The sequence below is a fragment of the Ursus arctos genome, unplaced genomic scaffold (genome assembly GCF_023065955.2).
Source record: "Ursus arctos isolate Adak ecotype North America unplaced genomic scaffold, UrsArc2.0 scaffold_32, whole genome shotgun sequence".
Taxonomy (NCBI): domain Eukaryota; kingdom Metazoa; phylum Chordata; class Mammalia; order Carnivora; family Ursidae; genus Ursus; species Ursus arctos.
In genome coordinates this window covers 21207602-21233119 of record NW_026623008.1, presented here as the reverse complement: position 1 = coordinate 21233119, position 25518 = coordinate 21207602, and the positions used below count along the sequence as shown (strand labels likewise).

Genomic DNA, 25518 nt, shown 5'->3' with positions numbered 1-25518 from the left:
GGGCCCTTTACAGAGTGGGGAACAGGAGGAGTAGGAATGGGCCATGATCACTGGGAGCAGGGAAACTTCTGGGGAGGTGTCTGGTTGCTGAAAGTGAGGCTGGGCGTGTGGGCCCAGGCCAGTGGAGCCCCAACATCAGGGGAGGGCAGAGGAGGCCCAGAGGAAGAAAAGTCGGGAGGGGCAGACAGGAAGAACACATGGTAAATGCCAGGGCAGGTGGAGTCGCAAGGACAAGGACTGGAGACTGTCCGAGAGTTGGTGTCCCCAGGAAAAGCAGCCACGGAGGGACAGGGCCGCAGATGATGTTGGACGGGGCGTCGAGTGAGCGGCAGGTGGCACTGCTGGAGGGCCGGGTGGGCGGCGTATATGGGGGCGTATGAGGGGTCGATGTGAGGGAATGGAGGAAGCGCAGAGTCGACTGGGGTTCTCGAGCAAAGGCAGTGGCAGGAAGGAGGCCACCGCCTCAGTGGAACGTGGGTCACAGCCCAGGTGCAGAGCGGAGGGAGATCTCTCCAGGGCTCGGGCTGCAGAAGCCTTCAGCCCCACGCGGCGGCAGGAAGGCGACCCCAGCCTGGCTCTGCGACACTACCCTGGCTCGGCCCCATCCGCTCCGCCCCCAGGGCTGGCCTCGGGCACTCCCAGGGACGTCTGCCCCGGGGCGCTGAGGCCACCCCCAGACTCCTCGGCCGGCTGAGCTGGGTTCGAGGCCTAGCCGCGCTGTGTGGCGCCCCGCGTGGTGGGGTGGCCCAGGCCGGCGACTTCCTTCAGCTCCCCCTCCCCGCCCGGGGCGCACAGCCGGGTCTCATTACCGCCCCTCCCCCTCCCCCGCGCCCCGCGGGCCGGGGGGTCTCGGCGGCCGGGGGAGGGGCGGGTTATAATCAATCCCAGGCCGGAAATTCCTCCCGTGGGGCCGGGCCGGGCTGCCGGGGCTGGGGGCGGGGGGGGGGGGTGCGGCTCGGGGCCTGGCCGGCCGCCCGCGCCACCCCTCCTCCTCCTCCGAGCCCGCCCCCCGCATCATGGAAACTGGGCCGCCAGCCGACCCCCTCGCTCCGCTCCGCATTCCTGCCTCGGGGGGCGGGCGGGCTCGAGAGCTGGGAGGCCCTGTCAGGCCCGCGGCGGGGGGCGCCCGCAGTGCCTCGGAGTTGGGGGCCGGCGCATCTTCTCAGGGGGCTTAGGGAGGCCGGCGGGACCCGTGACACTCCGTTAGACTTACTCAGCTCGGAGAGCCGGCTCAGCCCCGCCGCCTCCACCCCTGCCCCGGGTTCCTAGTCACTGAGCGCTCGCGGGGTTACCGGGGCTGCGCCCCGTGTCGTGTGCCCGCCCCCAACGCTGGATTTTCGCCTCTCAGCACCTTGCGAGGCGGACACCATTAAGCCCATTTTCCAGGTGAAGGCAATGAGGTTCAAGGAGAGGAAAGGCTGGGGGGCGGGCGGAGCAGGAACTGGGCCGCCTCCTCCGGGGAGTTCCCTGGACGGCGCGGGGCAGCAGTGGGCTCTTAGACGCCCCCGCGAGTCCTCTCCCGGGCGCCTGGAATGAGGGGCTCAACACAGGCGCGGGAGGGCTTGCAGGCTTCGAAAGTCCTGTCTGCGCGCTCGCTGCGGACCCGGGCAGGGCTCTCCAGCTCTGGGTCTCAGTTTACCCACGTGGGAAGAGGGGGCCCTCCCAGGCCTCTGAGAACGACCTAAGCCGGAGACTCGGGCTCCCGGATCCTCCGAGTCACCAGGCGAGCACACGGCGCTTACCTGCGACCCTCAGACCTGAGCTGCTGCCTGCTTCCAGCGGTGGGGCCTGGCGGGGTGCTGGCCAGCCAGTCCCTGGGGCTCCTGGAGGGCGGGGCTTGGGCGGTGCCAGAGAAGGGGGCGGGGCCAGGGGCCAAGACTCCGTGGAGAAGGAGGCAGTGCCGGGATCCGCGGCGCGCGGACTCGGACCAGGACCCGCCCGGGCGCGGGGGCTCCAGGTGAGCAAAACTAGGGCCCAGGTTTCACCCTCCACTTTCCTCAACTTTTTGTTTGGCCCCTCCTTCCGGAAAGGCCCTGGGGGGCGGGAGCCGGGTCCGCCCTTTCCCCGGGGCGGAGTGTGCGCGCGGGCGGAGGCGGGACCCCAGAGTTCGAGGGACCCGGCCCAGAGCAACTTCTCGCGGCCTGAGACCTTCCGACTCTGGCACCAAGTTTCTGCCCCTCTAGGGTCCCCAGCGTAGACTCACGCCCTCCAGAGTCTCGGGGTCCCTCCGCACGCCTCCGCCTCCCTCCCCGCAGGGACGCGCGGGGGCTCCGGGCGACCTTTCCGGAGTTGGGGCTGGGGCACCAGCTCTGGCCTGGGGCGCGGTGGTCACTTCTGCGGTTTCGGGCTGGGGAAAAGGCTCCACACTCAGAGACGGCCGGGGACCGACCCTTGCCTCCTCCCAGGACGCTCCCGTGGCTGTGCCGGGAAGCGCACAGCGTTGGCTAGGGTCCGGAGGCCCGGCGTCGGGTCCCGGAGGGGCCCCCTCCTCGTGTGACCCCGGCAGGCTCCTCTGCCTCTCTGGGCCGCAATTTCTAGCTGTGAAAATCAGGCTTTGGACGCGGTAGACTCTGCGGCTCCGTGCTAGGCCCTGGGCCTTCGGTACTCCTGTCGGAGGCAGGGATGGGGTGTCGTGTCTTGAGCTTCGGGGATGCGGATGGGAAGAGAGTGGGGTGGCAAGGCCTCCTTCCTGGGGCCTCAGCGCGGGTTTCATTGCTGAAGCTGTTTAGAAACCAGACTGGGGGAGTGAAGACGCACCACTGGACAGCGAGGTCCTAGCCCTCCTCCCCTGCGGCCCAGGGCGCCTGGGCGGGGGCCCCGTTTCCTCCCACACCCTCCCTTCCGTGGGGGCTACACCACACACAGCCCAGCTACTCCTTACCCGGCCCGGCTTCAGTTCTTAGGCCACAGGCCGGGAAGGGCTGAAGCCGGGCGGCCCAAACTGGGGCGGCCTGAGGTGCTGGGGCGGTGCTGCTCCGTCCGGGACGCGGGCCACTGAGGCCTCGGGTGGAGGAGGCCGGAAAGGAGGACAGGCGGCGGGAAAGGGGGATGATTCATCCCGAGGAGCTCGAATTGGAAACGCTGCAACCTGGGAACAGCCTTGCCCGGGCCGACGGGAGAGCTTGGGGTGGGGGGGGATGCTCTCCCGGTAGAGCCCCGCGCCCAGCACCTGCAGCCTCCTGCTCGCTGCCCGGCCGCTGGGGGAGGGGAGGCCTCTTCTACGAGGAGTTTAAAGCCTTCCTGGGCAAAGTCAGCCGCTGGTGTTGGTCAGATCGGTCTTCCCGGAGTCTAGCTCAAGTCTCTCCTGCTGCAGCTTCAGTGCAGGCTGAGGAGGTCTGAAAGGAGGTGGCGGGCAGGAAGAGGCTGGAGTCGGTGGCACCCCCTCCTTCCTACGCTGCGGTATGTAAAGCGCCGTAGGGGGGAGGTGGGGCCCGCGAGCGACCCCAGAGGACCCGGGCGGTCTGAGCGCCCCCTCCCTCCTTTACTACGGTGCACCCACGTGCAGGGGTGAGGTCGACCCCGGGCGGGACTTACCCTGGAGACGCCACTGCCGGGGGCCCGCGCGCCTCCCGAGGCCCGGGGTCCGCGAGCTGGCGAAGAGGGTGCAGGCGGCCGGAGCCCCGCAGCCGAGGATGCGCCAGGTAGCAGTCCGCGCCCCCCTCCCTCCTCTCCGCCCGCGGGTCCGGCCAACTCCGGCTTCTGCCGCGCGTCCCTGGCTCGGAGCTCCGCTGCGGAAAACCCGAGCGGGGGCGGCTCCCCGCCTCGCGGCCCGGGAAAATCCGGGGGTGGCCGCCAGGGATCTCCAAGCGGCCTGGGCGAGGCAGCCCGATCTTGCCTCCCGGATTTGGGCGCCCAATTTGGCGCTCCGACCCTAGGCCCGTCGGTTCAGTCCTTGCCTCCCATCTCTCCGCAGAGCGCCCAGACGACGGCGACATGACGGCCGGGAGCCCCGGAGACTGCGGGGAGGTGCGGAGGAGCCCCGAGGGCCGCGTCTCTCGCCTGGGCCGCCGCCTGGGCCGCCGCCGGCGCCCGCGCTCCCCGCCCGAGCCTCTGCGGGTGCGGGCACGGCTGCGGCTGCGCTCGCCGTCGGGGGCGTTCGCGGCGCTGGGGGCGCTCGTGGTACTGGTGGGCATGGGCATCGCCGTGGCCGGCTACTGGCCGCACCGCGCCGGGTCCCCGGGGCCACGCGCTGCCAATGCCAGCGCGCCCCCCCTGAGCGAGCTGCGACGCGAGGGTCGCGGCGCCGGCCGGGGCCACGGCCCGCACGAGCGGCTGCGGCTCCTTGGGCCCGTGGTCATGGGCGTCGGCCTGTTCGTGTTCATCTGCGCCAACACGCTGCTCTACGAGAACCGCGACCTGGAGACGCGACGGCTTCGCCAGGGGGTGCTGCGGGCTCAGGCGCTCCGTCCCCCTGACGGACCCGGCTGGGACTGCGCCCTCCTCCCCAGCCCCGGACCCAGGACTCCTGGAGCCATAGGCTGCACGGAGCCAGAAAGTTGGGACCTGTCCCCGCGTCGGGGTACCTCACCCGTCCCATCAGTGCGGAGTCTGCGTTCAGAGCCTGCTAATCCTCGCTTGGGGTTACCTGCCCTACTCAACAGTTACCCGCTGAAGGGCCCGGGGCTGCCCCCACCCTGGGGTCCACGGACCCAGACTGGCCATGTGATTATCACCGTGCAGCCCTCCGGTTCCTGCATTGAACATTCCAAGTCTCTGGATCTGGGTCTCGGGGAGCTCCTGCTTGGGGCCCCAGCAGCTCGAGACTGTGCTCACCGGAGCTGGCCACGGCTGGACCGCCTCAGTCTGGGGGGTTATGCCAAGTTGGAAGGAGGAGGGGACTTGGGAGCCCGGGTTTGAAGAGCAGGGGACAGCCGGCTAGGGGGCTGCAGCATGGACCGTGGGAACAGGCCCAGAAGCCCCAATGTCTCCTAGATGCATCAGCCGCTTCCCAGACTGGAGATGGATGCTCGGGCCCCAGCAGCTGCTAAGGCATCTTGACTTGCACGTCGGCGGAGAGATGCCAACTGCACAAGGGTTCGATCAGCTGCAGAGAGCGTGTTTTCAGGTGGAGTCTGGAGACCAGCATGACTCGGCCTTGGGAACTCTTTGAGCCTCCAAAAGTGGCCTTAGCCTTGGACTGGTACCTGAGGGGGCCGGAGGTCCAGGTCAGGGTGATTGGGAGATGCAGCTGGTGTCTCGGCCGACCCAAAGTGGTGGGCAAGGACCCCTAAGACTTGGAAGGTAGGTTGGCTGGGATGTGACAGGCTGGGCCAGGCTCCCTCCGTGGTGGCACCGGTTGTGGGGTTGGGGGAGATGGGCAATGGGGTAGAGCTGAGACCGTCCACTGCCATCTGGGATGGGGACTGAGGCTCTAACTCCCACCACCTCAGCCCCTCTCTCCCCTCAGCCATGCAGGGAACACCCCACTAGGGCTACACTACTGCCAAAGCCTTCCTCCGGAGGGTCCGGCCCCTCCCTAAACAGGTCTGAGAAGGCGCCTTCTCTCCTTTGTTGTGGCCTGTGCTGCAGAATCTCCCCCCAGCTGCCAAAAAGCATCTGCCAGCTCTCCTTTCACACAGCGTTGAAGCTGCATTTTGGCCAATGTGGGTAGCTTACTTGAGAAAAGGGTCTTTTCTAGGGTCAAAAATTTGGGTCTCCCTTACCCCATGTTGAATTTTTCCCAGATTGCTGGTAGAAGAGAACTTTAAAAGTTGATCAATTCTCACAGATTCAGTCCTGATTTGTTTTTTGTTTTTTTTTGTTTTTTTTTAGTTTATTGAAAAATGCAATACACGAAGCAAGACCAAACACGTAACTAAACACTACAGCACTTCTCTTACTACAAAAGGCCAAAACAGCAGACCTAATTATTGCCTTTTTAATCTAAGGATTTTGCCAATTTGATTCTGCTGCCATAGTTCCTATTTTGTCAAGAAATGTAAACAACTACTTGATAGGATTCATAATTTTAAAAAATTTACAAAGCTCCTTCATTTTCGTCACCAAAATAATACATTTGAGAGAGATTTGTAAAAACATCCAGCCTGGGACTGAGATCCTGGGCAGACCTTTCCCACGAGCATTCCTTGGTGTGGGTCAGGCCGGAGCTCTGGTGCACTTCCCAGGGCCGACACGTGTCCCTCCCCCTCGGCTGCCCTGCAGAACATGCCATGGGGGGGCCTGGGCAGGCGGGCCCCAAAAGGTCCCTGCAGTCAGGTTCCGTGGGCCCTTGGCTTAGAAATTTAGGTCCTGCTTTGTGGGTGGTGGGTGGGCGGGTGGCAGAGACCTCGTGTGGCTTGGAGGAAGTCTTCACTTCTCAAGTGAAATAAAAATAAAATTGCAGTGAGAGTTGTTACTGCGGTGTGTCTGAGTCACTTCAGGAAAACTGCTGCCAAGTCTCTGACCCTGGAAATGAAGCTCTCTCCTCCCCTCTTCACCATTTCCACCTGGACAGAATCTGTTTTTCTTCACACACACACACACACACACACACACACACAAATGCACACACAACTGCAGGAAGAAAAAAATCCAAACAATTGTCAAACCCCCAAATCTGTTCCCAGAGAGGGAGGACAGGGGAAGAGGCTTGGAAGGACACCCTTTTCCTAGCTCTTCCAAATCGAGGCTTCTCAGCGCTGGAAGGGTATTTGAGATCTTCTGGTCCAATTTACAGTCAAGGAAGCAGAGAGGAGAAGCACCGTGAGCTGATGACAGAGCCGGGGAGGGGAGGCTTGCAGGCCCCCGTCAGCGGTGTGGACAGCGGAGAACTCAGTGGGCCTGGTTTTTGATGCTCACGCTGTGCCCTCTTCCTCACCCCCCCCCTCTTCATTCCACAGCTGTCAGCTTCGGGAGCGGGTAGCTCTTTCGGCAGGACAGCTGGCCACTGGAAAGCGAGCTCACGTTACAGGCTGTTTGATGTGAGCTGGATTCCTGACCTCACCACTCCTGGCAGCACAGCCCTGGCCTAGGCACCAACGAGCAAGCCCCATCCTTTCAGACCCTATGCCCACAGGCCGGAAGTGTGCTCCTGAGACAGGACCATCCTTTCCCCCAGGCCCGTCCCGCGTCCCACCTGAGCTCTTCCTGTCCCTCTCCAGAGAGAGCTGCCTCATGGTTAGTAACAGACTCACCTAAGTACTAAGTGAAAAATGCACACATCTGAAATCAGTTCAAACCAACCGAGTGTGTCTAAAACAAGGCTCAGCCAGTAGAGGCTTTGGACACATGCGCTGGCTCTGGGGAGCAGGGGTTTTAGACTTCTCTCTTTCACTCACAGCTCTGGAGCCCCTGAGACTGCTGACTGTGAGCCACTGTCGATCTCCTGAAGTTCACTTCTGTCCCACCATAGATTCTAAGAACTTTCAGGCAGATGTGTTTGGGGGACGCCAGTTGGAAGGTCAGGAAGCACTACTGAATAAAAATGCCCCCAGATCTACCAGGAATGGTGGAATTGGGCCCATCAGTCAGTCCCATTTTCAAAATCAAGCAAAAAAAATTAAAAAAAAAAAAAAGTAAAATAAACCCACAACCCACCACAAAAAACAAGCCTACAACCCCTGAAAGACCTCAGATGGCGAGCGGGAATGAGCGAGCTGGTGTCTGTGCTCCCTGTCGTGTGGGGTTCTGTGGGAAGGATGGCCCCTCAAAGTCAATTCCCTTGCTCCAGAAGGGTGTCTGCAGGCAGGTACCGGTCAGGAGAAGAAAGGTCAAGGAATGTACCCTCCTCTCTGAGCCACATTTCTGATCATCCCAGGATTAAAGAAAAAGGCCCAGGGCTGGTCACCTGGAAATACTTCTCAGCGGGATCTGACTGACGCAAACTCCACCATTCCCCTGGGTGAAGTACGCATTCCCAGAACTAAAAACCTTTTTTTTTTTTTAAAAAACCTCATCAACTTTCCTTGCCCAAATCACCACTAAAAATGTGCCATTAGAGCTTTTGGCCAAAAGTGCCTGTTTTTCTGTGAGTTTTGGTCTCCTGAGATGGGAGGCGGGGGGGCCCTTAGCAGAACCCCTGCTTCTGATGAGGTAAAAGGGGAGGGAGGGCAGGAAGGTGAAGGCCACGGATTTGTTCAAACATTCACAGTATCAGATATATCTGAAACAACTTCTTATGTCTTTGATCTAAAGAAGCTCCAAAAAGAAAGAACAGGAGGAAAGAAGGAAAAACAATACTACATTCTTAGCAAAGATCTCTGCCTCACCAAAACCACCCTCGACAAAGGACAGGGATGTTTCCCTGGGGTGTGTGGATCAGGACGGCTGCCCTGCCTCACATGGTAAAGTCACAACACTGGCTCTGAGAAAGGGCTGGCTCATGAAGTTTCTGCTGACATCAAAAGGGTATAAAACTAGGGGAGGGGCAGGGAAGCCCCATTAAGCTGGCTTTGGCCCCCAACACAGCCGACAGTGTCTTTGGAGGATTTCCCCAAGAATTCTGTAGACCCGTCAGTATCTGGGTTGGAAATAAATGGGAAGAGGCTTAGGTTGAAGGGGTTCCAAACCACCCCATAAAAAAACAAAAAGCTCTTTAAAAACAGTCCATAGAGTGAAAAGTTGAACAATTTCTGGTATCACAATATAGAAAAAGGTATTAAAAGAATCAGTGATGTCTAGAAGACTCTCTCGGTATAAACTCCAAATAGAAAACAAAATTAATTTTCTGGTGGTTTAGAGTAATTTTGAAAGCCTGACGTCTGACTATTGCAGGAAGCTTCTTTTATCATTTTGCTGGTTTTCTCGTGGATGGGAGACAGGCAGGGAGTTGGGGTGGGATGGTTCCTAGAGGAAAGAAAGCAAACTTTTTAAATCCTGCAAAAAGAAGACAGCCACCCAGTCCCAGTGCCAAGTGCTTGTGGTCCCAGGTGCCAAGCAGGGCCCGAGCAGTTTTACTGAGGAGCCCAGTCCTCCCTGGTGATTGATGCCTTTTTTGAGTCACTTGTAAACTACTTCTAGGCGTAAACTTATCTGGACTCCTGGCTCCCCAAAAGTAGCTACCCTGCTTCCAATTCTCGAGTCTGGCCTCCGAGCTTCAGCCCTCTCTCCCCTATCCCCTGAGCCCTCATTTCTAGACAGCCAGGTCCTGCTTTTCTTGGTTTTGTTCTCCTCCTTGGCCCTCTCAGGTTTAGACTCAGAGATACCTGTGACAGCAGAGAGCCTTCACGTTAGTAAGTCCCAGTGTGGACGCCTCTGGGGCTGTTCCTGTTCAGGGCTCTCTGAGGCTGGGAACGTGAACACCTTCCACACCACTAAGAAAAGCCCATACCTGAGCTCATTCCTCAGAGATTTCGGTCTCCTGATGGACGACCACCTTGGTCACTGACATGTCTGGGTGCTGCTCCTTTGCCTCCTTGATGGCCTGGACGAGGACCTGAGAAAGACAGAAACCGTGCCCATGAGGCAGAAAGCAGCCTGACTGGTGAAGGAAGGCAGGGGTCTCAGGATATCATTTCTCTGGCAAATGCAATCTTTCTGTCTGCAGTCCCGGGGCCGCATTTAGGCTGAGCGAGTTGATAACAGCCTTCCCTCCTCTGTCCTGCGGAGGGAGGCTCCTGGACTGCAAACACGGAGATGGGGGAGGCTAGAGCTGTCTTTAAGGGATCACAAAGGGATTTCAGGGGTGACAGCGGTACCTGCTGGGCGGGTCTGGGAGGAGTCACACAAGGAGTGAGTATGAAGGACAAAGCAAAATCTGTGTTCACTGCAGGGTCACCCTGCAGGCTTCCATTCAGAACGGAAGAGGGAAACAGAGAAGCACGCTACAAAAAGGAAGAGATCTCTTTGGCTAATGGAGAGGGAAGTAAGGAAGGAAGAGTGAGACGGTCTATTACATGCCATGCACTGGCCTAAGCACATTATTATTACTATTATTATTATTATTATTATTTACTTAATCTTCAGAACAACTCAATGAATTAGGGTAGTAGCATTGTTTCCATTTTTTTTTTTTTTAAGTAAGCTGCACCCAACATGGGGCTCAAACTCATAACCCTGAGATCAAGAATCACAGGCTCCACCGATTGAGCCAGCCGGGCCCTCCTCATTGTTTCCATTTTATAGATAAGGAAACTGAGGTTCCGTGGGTAAATAAGTGGCTAATGTTTCACAGCTAGTAAGTAATGCAGCAGGGATTTTAACTGCAATCTCTAAGGCTTTCTTCTTCACTACCCTGTCCTTTAGTTTTGGGGAGACCCTGTATTAGCATCTGGAGGAGTTTCGGTCATTTTAGAAGAGCTAAATGATGCCGAGGGAAGTCAGAGCAACGACACCACTTCTCTCATTGGGCGGCAGGTCTCTGAGCCTCAGGCTCCCAGCACCAAGGTGGAAGAGCCTCTGGGGAATGGTGACATGCGGATTCTCAAGAGACATGCCCTCCACCAAAAAGGACTCTAGCTAGATCTGACCACCTGACTGTTGACCCTGGCTCCTAAGAACTACCTCCAGGAGGAACAAAGGAAGAAAGGAAATTCCTCTTTTGCTCTCCTGACTCCACGAAAGCCATTCTTAGAACTGCCACCTCTATAGGCCCCTGGTCATTCTCCCCAATCCTTTTTGCCCAACCCACCTACTCGTGTGTCAAGGCCCAGCCCAAGCCCTCTCTTGATTACTCTGCCTACACGGATCTCTCAAGGAAAGCCTGCACCACACTACCTCTTAAAGTGCCTCCCACCCACCCGGAGTACGCCACATCTTAGCCCTTCCAGCATCCCTCATACCCCGGACAACGGGGGACATAGGAGCATCTCTCTGAGCGATCAAGTGTGTGTGTCACAACAACCCTGAAAGAAATCTATGATTATCTTAATCTTACAGGTGGCAAAACTACAGCTCAGAGAAGTAAAATAACTTGCTCGAGGGCACACAACCAGTAAGTTGCGGAATCAAGAGTCAACCCACGGCTGTCTCACTCCAAACCCCACACCTTCCGGCCCCACGGTTCTGGCTGTCCAGCACCAACTGAGCACACAGCAGGGGTCAACCAGACCAAGGAGGTGGGTGCAGGCTGGTAGCACAGCAGGATCTAATGAGCTGGGGGCGAACAGGCTGCAAGGCCTACCCGCTGGGGTTTGCAGCCTTGTTGCCGGGACCCTGAGCCTGTGTTCTCAGCTGAGAGTCTCAACCCTGCTACCAAGGGAACTGCCAGCAGTGCGGCTCAGGTCTTCCTTTTTTTTTAAGGCACTCAACATATCAGCATAAAGGCCACGGAATCATTGCTTCAGCACTGCTGTCAATGATTCCAGAAGCATTTGCATGCAGTCCCTTCCACCCCCTCTTCTCTGCAGCTTCACTGTTCTAACCTCACCCAGCAGAGAACTGGGAGCATTAATCCCGACCTTATTATTTGTTAATTGCTTGCGGCACAAAATTAGCACCTAATTAATATAGAACCATAGAATTTTAGTGCTCAGAAGGGCCCAGAAATTATCTAGATCACCCTACTCTCTTTTAGGAGACAAAAAAGAATCAGAGGTAGCGTGGTTTGCCCAAGGTCGCACAGTTAGTTAGCAACAATCTAGGACAGACTTGAAGTCAAGGCTCCTGTGTGCAGTCTACCTCACTCTGCTTCCCTCGCCGCCTCTGTGGGCAAGGCTCACCCCCTCCTTTGGTCTTGCTCTCTTCTTCTGTCTCCAGCACAGGTTTAGGTACACACTATCCCCTGAACAGCAACGGCTCCACCCACCCAGAGCCCACCATGTACCTCACACCATATATACCACACCCCATGATTCTCACAACAGCCTTGAGAGGAAGCTGCCATACGCCCATCTTAAAGATGGGGAAATGGAGGCCTAGGAAGTTAAGAGCTAGAATATGGGGAGACCTAGGATTTGAACCCAAGCCTTTTGAGTCTAAGACCCACGTTCTTTCTATTACACTTCACGCTCCCCCTGCTTGCAGCCCCCATCCCACAGGCCTCCGTGGTCTGATTCCCTTCACCCTTCTCATTTAGGCACTAGAGTAGCCCAGGGGGCTCCTGGGGATGAAGCCGGCAGAGGTGTCTTCTGAAAGCCACCTCCTGGATCCATCCATTTTTCCACCCAGACACCTCTTCCGTGCCCAGAATCTCTTCAGCAGTCCCACCTGATCATGGTCAATATCGGCATCTCCTGTGATCACAATTCTCTTCTCAATCCGGGTCTCTGAAATCCCACCTTTTACGGTCTGAAACCAAAGAGAGGTGGTCACATGAGAAAGAAAGGAAAGGAGGAAGGGGGAAACAAACAGTAAAAGATTATTCTGAAAGCTCTACTTCAAAAATTCATCTGCTGCTGGGTACTGCGCAGAATAGCTTTCTTACCCACTTGTCCCAACTCTTGGCTGCACCTGCTAAAACGAGCACACCTCTAGTCCCGTGGATTGCTAACATCTTTAACAAGCAAAACGGAGAGTCACACATCTCTATTTATTTTTCCCTTTCTCTTCCTCCCCAACATCACAGAAATTCAGCGAGTAAACAAACCAGACAGGTGTTTCTTTTTGCTCTTTTCCTGTACATTTTGATTATTTTCAAGAGGAAACTCAGGAGACTATGAACAAAAATGTCACGCAGCTTGAAACCGGGCTTTTTATTTTCAAGCACTTTTGTATCGTTGATATCAAAAGATCCTCAAATAATCCCCTCAGAGTGGGCTGGTTTCCCTAACTGACAGATGAGGATGGCCAAGGTCTAGACACATTAAGTAACTAGCTTCCAGTCCTCCGTATATTGATAACAGAGCTTGGTCAGAAATCTGGATTTCTTACTTACAAGAAAATATATTTTCCTCTAGTGCTGCAACAAACATGGACTATCTCTGATTTTCAGGGAGTAGTTCTAATATTAGATAATTTTTCCTGCTCGCCCCCATAAACAATATTCTAATAATTCTAATATTTCAGCATGCAAACTATAGTTCCCATGGCCTTGAAGCTGGACATGATATAAAAACTCTTTGTTGGGCCCTGAGTTCTGATTTTTGACTTGGAAAATATGGTTGCATAATAATACCAATGACACCTGTCCTTAAACTGACTTTTTACATTTACCTCCACAGCCAGATAGGAGAGTGACCAGAGAGATAGCTGGTTGTGTAAAGAGAACCACCACAGGTGACTTTATGAGACTACTAACGAGGCAAGGATGCCCTCAGGGCCCCCCTAGCTTTACTGCTGGGGAAGAAGCAGGGCCTTTCTACCTGTGACACTTGGAATCATTTGGCTCAGTAGGGAGGAGCTGAAAACCCTTGCTTCTAGACCAGGGTCCTTGCAGAGAGGCAGCAAGTGTGGCCTGCCCCTGAATTCCAGAAGGAAATTTTAACTGGTTTGTTACCTTGGTAATCTGAGTTGTGGTTGTGCTGCTTGTGGTCTCAGATGTGATGGTCTGAGCTGTCAGCAAGACTCCTGGGTCCAAGTCCCCATTGCTGTCATCAGTCTGCAGGAAAAAAAACACAACTCATCATCATGCCTCTCAGGAAGCCTGTGGGCAAATGTGGCAGGAGGTAGCTTTTCTCTTCGGCTGTACATCCGAGAGGAAAAACCCGATTCGCTTACAGTGACCACTTTATAAAGAAAACAATCCCCTGGCAGCAAGGCTCCTCCTAAGAACGCTGGATGGGTCCGTTTCCCTAGCACGGGGTCAGTGACAGGAGTGGGTCAGAAAGAGGAGGCAGGTCGCTAGCCGCAGGTCCAACAGGAGCGGCAATGACTGCACCCACGTGTACCACATTTTAGAGTTCACAAAGGGCTTTTTTGATGCCCACACAAGCCCTGTGAAATCAACAGTGAGGGCAGGGACTGATTAGCACTCCCAGGTAAGAAAACTCAGGCCCAGAGAAGGCGGATGATTTGCTCAAGGACTCAAAACTTGTAAGTGGAAGTTGTCCTCTCTACAAACCGGAAGCTCTTTACACACCACCCGAGGCAGGAAAAGTACAATCTCTTGTGTGCTAAGGTGTGGGTAGGTTCTGAATCACAGGGCGGAACTTTCTGGAAAGGACTGGGAAAGGTCCTTGTCAGGGCTCAAGGAGCTGGGGAATCTCAGGTTATCTTCTTTGAAGACTGAGACGTAAACCTGGAACCAATGCGGTAGGAAATGGGAGGAAACCTACATGACGTCGCAATGACATTCCTGACAACGACACTATTATTGAAATGGACCCTCCTGATTAGGGAGGGTTTAAAAGTATTTAGGATGCTGGGCTATGCAACTAATCTATACAGAGAACAAGGGCTGGGGTGACTTTTCGTTTCTCTAGAGCTCGCCATATTATGACCAAACCAAATGTATTATGATCAGGCTATGAAAGGACACCAGCAAAAAGGAAGAGAGATGCTTATCTGTAGTCACTGGGCTGGTAGCAGGACTCAGAGCTGCCAACAGTCCTGTGACTGGGAGGGAAACGAATGAGACTTAGGTGGATGGGGGCTGCCTAGAGCCAACACGCTGTCCAGAAAATAATGACCAGTTGGTTCTGGTATTGTACACGGGCTCAGAGGAAATTTAGAGAATTGCAGTTCTTTTCAAAAAGAACCCTGCAGTAAGAAAAAGTGTTACGTTACTATCTTTTCCTGCCCCCTTTATAGAAGTCATCTGTATCATAAGCAGAGGCCTCCAACTTTTTTCTTTTCTTTTTTTTTTTAAAGTTTGGTGTTCTTTTTGTTTTATTTTTTTTTAAGATTTTATTTATTTATTCGACAGAGATAGAGACAGCCAGCGAGAGAGGGAACACAAGCAGGGGGAGTGGGAGAGGAAGAAGCAGGCTCATAGCGGAGGAGCCTGATGTGGGGCTCGATCCCGTAACGCCAGGATCACGCCCTAAGCTGAAGGCAGACGCTTAACCGCTGTGCCACCCAGGCGCCCCCCTTCCAACTTTTTTCTAAGCAGAACCACATTTCGCTGAGGCAGAACATTGAGATACGGGGGGTGGGAGACAGGAGGAGGAGAAGAGAATTAGGAAGAAGAGTCTCTGGCTGAGTTCCCTTCCAGGTTAAGAATCTAGACCAAACGAAGAGAGGGGACATGACTGTGACACCTAAATGTTACATGCACGCCAGCATCACGCTAGCTAGAGGACTACTAGTTCACTAACACTTCCTGCAGCCAAGACCCACCTACCTACCTTCGATTCAAACTCAGCGAATATTTACTGTACTCCTACTATGTGCCAAACACAGATGCAAACTGTTTCCTCAATTCCACCTCCCAGAATCCGAAGCGGGTACTATTATTAGCCTCGCTGTGCAGTTGGCCCAGAGAAGTTACATAATTTGTCAAGGTTCTCTAGCTAATGAGTGTTTGAACTAGAACTTAGGGCAAGAAATTTTGTGTCTGAAGACTGAGGTTTGGGTCCCAGCTCAGACATAACTAGCGATGGGATGTCGGGCACGTTATTCTGACGTCTCTGAGCTTTAGTTTTCTCATTTGCAATAGGCAGTACTGTCAGCTGGCTCTGCCCCGACCTTGGCATTGTTGTGAAGATCTAGAGATTGCAGAAGTTAAAGTATTTTCTACATTATTATAAGAATGTAAATTTGTGTGCCAGGAGGGCTACACTACTTTTTGAAGAGCTCCCCCTCTACTAAGTCGGTGACTCTTAGCGTATTTTCCTACCTCCCACTACTCCCTCCCTCCCTGCTTTCTGTCTCTGAAGAAGTGGAAGATGGAGGACACACTGTTATGATTTCTGACTTACACTCTTCCCACATGTGGACTCTTTTCTGTGACCCTGTAACCAATGTTTCCTCAAAATGGTGGGGCGGCTTTGACAGTTGTTTATGAAGTTAAACATCCATTTATCCTATGATCCAGCAATTCCACTCTTAGGTGTTTACCCAGGATAAGTAAAAACATATGTCTACACAATGACTTGCACATGAATGTTCACAGAAGCTTTATTCACATTTGCTCCAAACTGGAATCAAACTCGAATGTCCATCAACAAAGGGAAGGATAAACAATTGTGCTACACTCATATAGTGGGATACCATTCGACAATAAAAAACAGTAAACTGCAGATTCTTATAATTTTGATGAATCTAAAAAAACATGTTCAGACACAAAAGTGTACTCCTGGATACTTCCATTTACATGGAGTCCAAGAACAGGCACAATAAGCTACGGTTACGGAAATCGAAGCAGCGGCTGCCTCGAGGGGCAGGTAGCAAGTACAAGAGGCTCTGAAGGAAGTTTCAGGATCAGTGTAAGTGTTCGGAATCCCAAATGTGTCTTGGTTACACAGGTACATACATTCGTCAAAATCAACCAAATGGGGGCGCCTGGGTGGCTCAGTCAGTTAAGCGTCTGCCTCCGGCTCAGGTCATGATCCCGGGGTCCTGGGATCGAATCCTGCATAGAGATCCCTGCTCAGGGGGGAGCCTGCTTCTCCCTCTGCCTGCTGCTCCCCCTGCTTGTGTGCTCTCTCTAATAAATAAGAAACTAAAATCTTTAAAAAAATAAAAGATAGGCATCATTAAAAAAAATCAATCAAACGGAACACTTAAAAAGGGTGCACTTCCCTGTATATAGATAGCCTTAACCTCAAGCATGCACACACGCACGTAAAACCTGTTCTGGTTCCCCATCTCCTCGCACCACATTCCCCAAAGTGTGGGACTGGTAGAATAATTAAAAAAAAAAAAAGAAAAGGTTCCTGGGCTAACTTGTTTGGCAAGATAATTAAAACAGAAGCAGAAATAGTTACAGTAAATAAGTAAGAACAATAGCAAATAGTTACCTGGCGTTTACTATGTGCCAGGAACATTTTTCTAGATATTATTTACACCGTGTTGCACTCTGCCTTTTCATTTACCAGTGTATCATATCGATTACTTCCATCAGAGGCTTTTAAGGGCCGCATAGAATTACCTTAATTGGATGTACCACAATTTATTTAACTTGTTCCCTATTGATGGACACTTAGGTTTTCTCCATGGTGGTGACAACTTAATTTGAAATGCACATTAGTTTATTCCTTGCAACAACCCTATGAAGTGGAACTATTACTAGCCCATTTTACAAATGAGGAAAATGAGGTACGGGGTGATTAACCTGACCGCACATCAGAAAGCGACCGAGTGGGTTCAAACCCAGGAAATTTGACTCCAAAGTCAGTACTTTCCCCACTATACTCCACTGTCTAGCACGAATAAGAAGTCATGTGTATTTTGGTTGACTGTCTTAAGCCTGGTTAAAGTGAAATAAAGATAGATATGTAACAATATAATATAGTCATAGCTACCATTTTTTAAATACCTACTATATATGCCAGGCAAATACTATCTTTATTTTATTAATCTTATAAAGTTATTTTTCAGAAGAGAAAACTAAGGCTCAAAGAGTTTAAGTGACTTGCCAAAGGTCACAAAACTAGCAAGTGTTGGAATTAAGATCCAGGTCTAACTCCAAAGCCCACATGCTTTACCTAGCACGTCAAGCTGCCTCTCCACTTCTCTTACACGTGAGTATATTTTTAAATGACTGCTTCCTTTTCCCTTTGTCATAGGGGCTACACTCAAATCGTGTGGGCTTTTGAGGGTAGGCTGGTCCTAACAACTTTTGCGCATATGGTACAAAATTCACTTCAAGGGGCGCCTGGGTGGCGCAGTCGTTAAGCGTCTGCCTTCAGCTCAGGGTGTGATCCTGGTGCTCTGGGATCGAGCCCCACATCAGGCTCCTCCGCTAGGAGCCTGCTTCTTCCTCTCCCACTCCCCCTGCTTGTGTTCCCTCTCTCGCTGGCTGTCTCTGTCAAATAAATAAATAAAATCTTTAAAAAACAAAAACAAACAAAAAAAATTCACTTCAAAACGGAACATGGTGAAATGTCAGTCTCGCTCCCACTCCTAACCACAGTCCTGCAGTCCCAGTCCCCTTCATGAGAGGCCACCACTGCTTTGTGGGTTTTCTTTTTGCGTTCCCATTCGGAGATAATACATTCACATACAAGACTCCTCTTTCCCTCCTATAAACAGCATATTATTACACCATATTCCACCATGCTTTTTTTTTAAGGCTTTATTTATTTTAGAAAGAGAGAGAGAGAATGGGGGTGGGGGTGGGCAGAAGGAGAGGGAGGAAAAGAATCTCAAGCAGACTCCCCACTGAGCGCAGAGCCTGACGCAGGGCTCGATCTCACAACCCTGAGATCACGACCTGAGCCAAAGCCAAGAGTTGGACGCCTATCTGACTGAGCCACTCAGGCGCCCCCCACCGTGCTTTTTTATCTATTAATTTATCACACAGATTAATCCCATCAGAAGCTTTTTTCAATAGCTGCGCAGAATTATACTAATTGGATATAGCATAATTTATTTAACCTATTCCCAACTGATGGCTAGTTAGGTTGTTTCCATGGCAGTAACAATTTAAAGAGTTTCCTACCATATGAAAGTAATTCTTACATCCTCTGGTTAATGACGTGCACAATCTTAAAGTAATTTCCTATTCCTTCCTTCTTCAATCCCCTGTACTGCCAAGTCCTATTCACTCATTTCTGTCTCTCTTGACACAGCTCTTTCTTCTCATTTCCTCCAGCTATACCTCAGTTCTTTATAAGGATCTCCCCAGACTTGCTCTAGTCATATCCCTGTCTCCAGGCATCCCCCTACTTTAAAATATTCAGCACACAGCCTGAGGAATCATCTTCCAATGATGCTGCTTTATCCCCACTGCTAAAACACTTTAAGCAACCTCTCATTATTTACCAAATTCCACGCTCTAGACCACAAGACAGGAGAAGCATACTAACAGTCACTGAGCCTCTGTGAATGCACCGAACACTGTACAGACATCATTTCACTTAATCCTCCCCCAAATCTTGTAATGGAAGATGATACTTGCCCCATTTTACAGCCAAAGAAATAGAGGGGGTGAGAGATTAGTGATTTGTTTAATGTTATCCAGCTAGTATGTGGCTGAGCTAGGATTTGTCCATTCGTCTAATTGCAAAGCACATGCTTTTAATTGGCAAGGGACGCCGTTTCCTGAAAGGGATATCGTCCTCCATTTCATGGTGTGAGGATTAGCCGTAAGGATTTAGGTGCAATCACTCAGCCAGAGCTTCACACGGCTGCCTTGTTCCTGCCACACAGGCCTCAGCCAAAATGCGGCCTCCGCAGAGAGGATTTTCCTGACTCTGCCAGCCTCGGAGGAACAACCTTTCATACAATCTCATATTGTCTAACTCTTTATCCGATTTTAGTTTCTTTGGCCTAACACATATAAAGGGTCGACAAATACCTGTTTATATTTACTTATCAATTTATAGGGGGGAAACTTTCTCCAACTTTTGGCTTCTATGAATTAAAAAAAAAGGAAAAAAGCAATTCAACATAAAGTGACTCTTTGCTCATTCAAATTACCAATAACGAAGGAGAAATTTTACTAAAAGTCAACAAAATTTTTATTTAAACAAAAATTTTAAATACCTAAATTCTTGTGTGATTTTAAATTTAATTGTAATAAATTATAATAATTTTTTTAAGATTTTATTTTTAAGTAATCTCTATACCCAACGTGGGGCTTGAACCCACAACCCCAAGATCAAGAGTTGCACGCTCCTCCCACGGAGCCAGCCAGGTGCCCCATAAATTATATTGTAGGTGTTACTTATTTACACTTTCAGGCATGATGCTCAATCCAGTCCATACAGAGTCATTATCTTATATAATCTTCATAATAAAATCACGAGGCAGGGGCGCCTGGGTGGCTCAGTCGGTTAAGCGTCTGCCTTTGGCTCAGGTCATGATCTCAGGGTCCTGGGCTTGAACACTGCTGCGTCAGGCTCCCTGCTCGGTGGAGAGTCTGCTGCTCCCTCTGCCTCTCCCTCTGCTCATGCTCTCTCTTTCTCTCTCAAATAAATAAAATCTTTTAAAAAAATTTTTTAAAAATGAAATCATGAGGCAGATACTAACATCATGGATGGGGGCAGCAGAGGTGATGGTGAAGGGGGGGCAATGAAGGCTTAGAGACATTCAATTACTTGTAGTAATTGGAGTGAGTGGAGGAGCCAGAACCTGAGCTCAGGTTTGTGGGACCCAAAGCCCACGTTCTGAACCCATAACATTAGACTGCCTTCCCTAATAGCATTGGGTGGATATAAGCCATCAGATGCAAGACAACGCTGCTTTCAATGAAGTACTTTGGGACATCCCTAGATCAGTAATCTCTTCTAAAAAGAATTACCCCAGAAAAGTCTAGCATTATCTGCAGCAAATGATTAGAGACTCTGTAAAGAAAGAAGGTTATTTATTGTATTTACTCCAGTCTTTGCGACTGAAACAGCACATCATGTCCCACCTGGGCAGCCTCGTAAGTGATGGTCTTGGTCTCAGTGTGAACAATAGGGACATCTTTGGTTGGGATTTCACTTTTCACAGCGTTGGCAGTATCTGAGATGGTGACGGTCTGAGTCTTCACCAGGGGAGGCTGTGAAGCAGTAAAGAAACAGAGTTACCAGAGTCTTCGGAAGGCTGTGGCGAACTAATCTTCTGACATTGATCTGATCAAAGTGATAGCTCTAATCGAGCGAAGGGCTAGGTCGTCTCTGCCCAAGACTTGGACGCTATTCCGAGTCGCCTTGACGAGGTGTCAGATCATGAGGGATAGTAAAAAACAGCATTACTGTAATCATTTTCATATCCTTAATGGAAAGCTATAAGATCAGATGGTTATAGTGATACAAAACACTTTAGACTGACCTTCAGAACTTGAATATAAAACTGTTTGCCAAATAGCCGTCACTCTTGTGTGTCCTTGTGACTGTGCCATTATAATTAAGAAAATCAGTCACATTTCCTCCACTAACTACAAATGGGACGTGAAATGGCGACGGCATTGGAACACTTTATCCTGGAATTCATTCACTTCTTTCAAATCAATGTCAGACATTCACTTTGGATTTATTGAGAAGGAACAGTATTTGGGAAACTGGAAAGAAATCATCACTTCTACCACCACCTGGTGATTAATCTCAGAATTCAGAAGAATGCACATTAGCGGAGTATCAAAGGCTTCTTGTCCATCAGCTCACCTTGCCAAAGACTATAAATCACCCTAAAACTACCATTCGATTGTGACAAAGTTAAGTGGCCATACACCTTAGCATAGGAGATTAGTGCCTGTGAGCATGGAAGCCCTTGTGAGTGGGGTCAGTGGGAGTGGTGGGTTGTACTATGTGGCCGCAATACAGAAATAATTATTTGGGTTTGAAATCTTAAAAAAAAAAAAAGAAAAAGAAAAATCAGTTGCCTCTTTTAATGAACAGTATTTGAATTTTTTGAGCATGGCCTTGGAACACTAATGGCTCCTCATTATAGAAGTCTCAGAAACTCATCTCTTTACATAGCCCATACGTGAGCAAGGAAAAGAGGAACCCACTCACACCAGCTTCATAAAGATAAGCAGCTGGAATTCACCCTCAGGAGTTTTAAGTCACCAGGGGAGAAAGCGTTTCTAGTCATGGAGTTAATTTCTCTGAATAAATTTATTTGTAGTAATCAAGGGCTTCGATTTTATTCTGTGATTCTGAAAAAAGCAGAGCGGCGATTGCCCTCACCACCACCAGCACCTCCTCCACAGCGCGGATTCTGACCCTCTCCCAAAGTGAGTCATTACACCTGAATCATTGAATCGGTTACTACCTGGAAACTTCGAATGAGGCTGGGGAACTGGTTACCCACACGAGAGTCATGAAATGATCCATTTTGCTTTCCAGGTGGCTCTCCTGGTGTAACACGTTCTTCACTACTCTCTGCCTTTTTTTCACCAAGTTGCAGCTGAGAGGAAGCTGGCGATACTGAGAACTTTACAGCACTGGCCTCTTCCTCCACTCCTATACATTCCCCACTTGAGCCTCTTGGCATTTCCTTAATATCAAGATAGCCAGCTGCCCCCTGCTCCTTCTCTTCTGTCTCCTTGCTGCTTATGGAGAGGGAGCCAAACTCAAAGTTTTGCGGAGACTCCGACGGGGTGGTCATTTGGCTCTTACTAGGAATTACTGAGTGCTTGGGACCATCCCATTCAGAGTCAGGGTTGGTAGATGGCCCCTTTGTCACGGCAGCCGCCTCCTCTGTGCGAATGCCATTTATATTCTACAAATGAATGAACACATACAAAAGCAAGAAGATTAGGAATCACGGGGAATATAGTGAACTCTGAGAATCAACAATGATTTTTAAGAGGTCTCAAAAACATTAGTATCAATATAAACCACGAATCTTAGCTCCTGAGGTAGCCAAAAGGAACAACGGCTGTTCACTAAATATATCAGTGGCTTAAGCAATTCCAACCTTATTTTGGCCATATTTCCATAACCCTGTTAACCTGAGAAATAATTCTTTTTTTTTTTTTTAAAGATTTTTTTATTTATTTGACAGAGATAGAGACAGCCAGCGAGAGAGGGAACACAAGCAGGGGGAGTGGGAGAGGAAGAAGCAGGCTCATAGTGGAGGAGCCTGACGTGGGGCTCGATCCCGTAACGCCGGGATCACGCCCTGAGCCGAAGGCAGACGCTTAACCGCTGTGCCACCCAGGCGCCCCCTGAGAAATAATTCTGATGTGCCTTACACGGTACCAAGCACTTGGTGTTACTATGATCTACGCTGTATAACATACACTCTTCACACTTAAAGGGCTGACTTTGCCATTCCTAAATACCTAACTCATTACTATGCGCAGGAGACCATGCAATTTATGAGCCAATCAAAACATTCTCCAGAAGCCTGATCAGGTTGAAAAATGTTTCGTATCTCCAAGCCATAAATATCATCATCATACTAGCCCCTGATGGAGAAGCTAAAATCTCAACTTTGGATGGCAGGGATTAAAACATTGACTACATCCAGAACAAACTTAATCCAACCATTGTCATGAAATCAAACATCAAAAATAGTGAAGTATTTCTTTGTACACATAATAAAAGCGACCCAGCAGCTGAGATACATTTTTAAATTTTTTTTATTTTTTAATTTTTTAAAAAAGATTTTATTTATTTATTTGACAGAGAGAGAGAGCCAGCAAGAGAGGGAACACAAGCAGGGGGGAGTGGGAGAGAAAGAAGCAGGCTCCCAGCGGAAGAGCCTGATGCGGTGCTCGATCCCAGAATGCTGGGATAACGCCCTGAGCCAAAGGCAGACGCTTAATGACTGAGCCACCCAGGTGGCCCTGAGATACATTTTTTAAAAAGATTTTTTATTTACTATTTGAGATAGAGCTCACAAGCAGAGGGGAGGGGCAGAGAGAGAGGGAGAAGCAGACTCCCCGCTGAGCAGAGAGCCTGATGCAGGACTTGATCCCACGACTCCGAGATCATGACCTGAGCTGAAGGCAGACGCTTAACCGACTGAGCCACCCAGGCGCCCCGAGATATATTTCTTCATAGATGAATGACCGATCTCCACCCCTAAGAAGTAAGTCCTGGAAACAGTTCTGTCCTGGGCCAGGTGCCTCACAGCACAGGAAAAACAGACCTAAAATAAGTACTTCCAACGGAATGTGGATGACAAGAAAACATCACCAATGGATGGACATTATCCTAAAGTTTAAAGAAAGGTGCTATAGGTAGAAGGGAAGGAATTCACACAAGTAAAAAAAGAATATGAGCCATTTGAAAAACGAACAGGCTGAGTGAAGCCAAATGTCAGGAAAAGTAAACATGTGGATGCACTCCCCAGAAAGCCATGGAGGCCTGAAATTTTGGAAGATCAACTTCCCATATTACATACCACCTAGCTAGTAAGTTGCTAACAGAAAAGGACTCTTTTAAAAAGGTATTCCTGCAGTCAATGACACATGCTTGGATCAGCTTACACATGTTAGTCCTCAAATCATGTCACATGCATTAGATTTTTTTAAAAAATCGTTGCACTCCTGAACTTGTAAACCAACCTACATTGTGATGAATATACACCAGTGCCCTATTACGGCAAGGAAAGATGCGCCCCACTCAAGAATTCCAGGCCAACTTTACTTCTAAGCCATCTTGAAACTGTCAACTCCAGAGCATCTCGGACTGGTACAAGCTGAATTTGGATCAGGCAGGTATTTCACGGACTGATTGCGAAGATTACATAGGGCGTGAAAAATGAGATTGAGAAAGGACAACAGAAACTGTCTCTGTAGACGAATCAGAGATACATCAAATATTCTTGCTAAGGGTATGTGAGTTTCCTCATATTTAAAACGAGAATAATACCTGGTTTAACTCATGGGGTTCTAAGGATCAAAACAAAAATAATAATACATGGGAAAGCACTTCGTAAATTCTAAAGTACCATATACAGTCACTTCATTCAACCAACATTCTGAGCACCTATAATACACTAGGGCCTTATTTACTTCAAGAAAATTAGTTGTTATTATTTACATACTGTATCACTTTCTAGGGCACTTTTCTCACCATTTCTTTTGAGTCAGACAAGCTGTTAGAGCTGTCCAAAAATAGATCAGCTGGTAATTAACAAATAGACTTTCTCAGCTTGCTGTATGCTAGCTGTAGCCCTGTGAATAGCACATCCGAACCCACTCACGTGGAGAAATACTTCGCGGCTTTTCCAACCAATTTTGTCACAATTGAGAAGATTGATTTATAACCAGGAAAACACCGAAGAAAATCAAGTTAGAGCCAATTTTACACCAGTCTGCTCCAGTGATACGTAGTGGTCTATTATCAAGAAGCCATTTGTGAATCGGACATCGTTTGGGCCAGCAACACCTGGCCCAAAGCTGCCTACTGTTGAGTAAAACTAGATCAAGCATGATTTTTTTTTCAAACCACGTATAGAGGAGACCACTGATAAAAGCCGCAGCTACAGTAACATCATTTCAACAAATATTTACTGACCACTTAACATGTGTTAGTCACTGGAGATACAGGGAAAATTAATAATAGTTGGGTTAGATGACCACTTAGAGCATTCTCACATATGGTCAAATCAGCCTCCCCAGTTGGCTCTGTTGTCCAGATCTGGACACAGCCAACGACGTACTGGACATCTTCCCAGCCATATGGAATGCAATATGCCCCAAACTAAGCTCATCTCTGCTGCTGCCTGGACCTGCCACCCCTACTTCCTCGTTTCTGTGATATTGGTAAATGGCACCATCATCCAGCCAGTCTTCCATGCCAGAATCCCTGAAATCATCTTCAATGCCGTCCTTACACTCACCCACCAACCCCCGTAAATTACTGCAAGTCATTTCCATTGCTTTTAGTATTGCCCTTATCTGTTTCTATTCCCACGTTTACTACCTTCATTCAGGCTCGTGTAATGCCTCACTTCGCTTACTTAACTAATGCCCTAAATAGTGTTTCTTCTTTGCTTTTTTCCTTCCTTCTTTGTCATCTCAAACCTTCCTCTACCCTGCGGCTAAAGAGTTTAGAGAGAGCGCAAGCCGGGGGAGGGGCAGAGGGGCAGAGGGCAGAGGGAGAAGCAGACTCCCCGCTGAACGGGGAGCCCTGCTCCGGGCTCATTACCAATCCCAGGACTCCCTAAAGTGTTTATTTCTAAACTGAAACATTGAGAACTCCATTTTGCAGCTTA

At 50.4% G+C, this 25518-nt stretch overlaps 2 protein-coding genes across 53 annotated transcripts in view; one reads left to right on the top strand and one right to left on the bottom strand.

Annotated features, from left to right (window-relative positions):
• Positions 1-1865: 1865 nt before the first annotated feature.
• TMEM200B (transmembrane protein 200B) lies at positions 1866-7879 on the top strand. 4 transcript variants are annotated; one of them, XM_026516871.4, is made up of 3 exons: positions 1866-1957; positions 3314-3399; positions 3914-7879. In XM_026516871.4, exon 3 carries the CDS (start codon positions 3934-3936, stop codon positions 4855-4857), a length of 924 nt encoding a protein of 307 aa, XP_026372656.3. In that variant the 5' UTR covers positions 1866-1957; positions 3314-3399; positions 3914-3933; the 3' UTR covers positions 4858-7879. The 4 variants fall into 4 exon arrangements, with proteins under 4 accessions (XP_026372656.3, XP_026372658.3, XP_057161277.1 ...); XM_026516873.4 differs by lacking the exon at positions 3314-3399; XM_057305294.1 differs by lacking the exon at positions 1866-1957 and having other exon boundaries at positions 1968-3399.
• Positions 5741-25518, bottom strand: part of EPB41 (erythrocyte membrane protein band 4.1) — a 193891-nt gene continuing 174113 nt past the window's right edge. For 27 of the 49 annotated variants that reach the window (XM_048221912.2, XM_057305293.1, XM_048221913.2 and 24 more), the window contains 5 exons: positions 20276-20404; positions 13313-13414; positions 12085-12165; positions 9269-9373; positions 5741-8784 (listed from right to left, as the gene is read on the bottom strand). In XM_048221912.2, coding sequence (XP_048077869.1) covers positions 9275-9373; positions 12085-12165; positions 13313-13414; positions 20276-20404 — 411 coding nt within the window. In that variant the 3' untranslated portion in view covers positions 5741-8784; positions 9269-9274. Of the gene's footprint in view, positions 8785-9268; positions 9374-9930; positions 12166-13312; positions 13415-20275; positions 20405-21618; positions 22069-25518 lie in introns of those variants that run through there. The other 22 variants (XM_057305280.1, XM_057305281.1, XM_057305282.1 and 19 more) reach the window with 7 other exon arrangements.

Excerpts from the sequence above, each read along its gene's own strand:
- TMEM200B (XM_026516873.4), top strand. The coding sequence starts at position 3,934 with ATGACGGCCGGGAGCCCCGGAGACTGCGGGGAGGTGCGGAGGAGCCCC.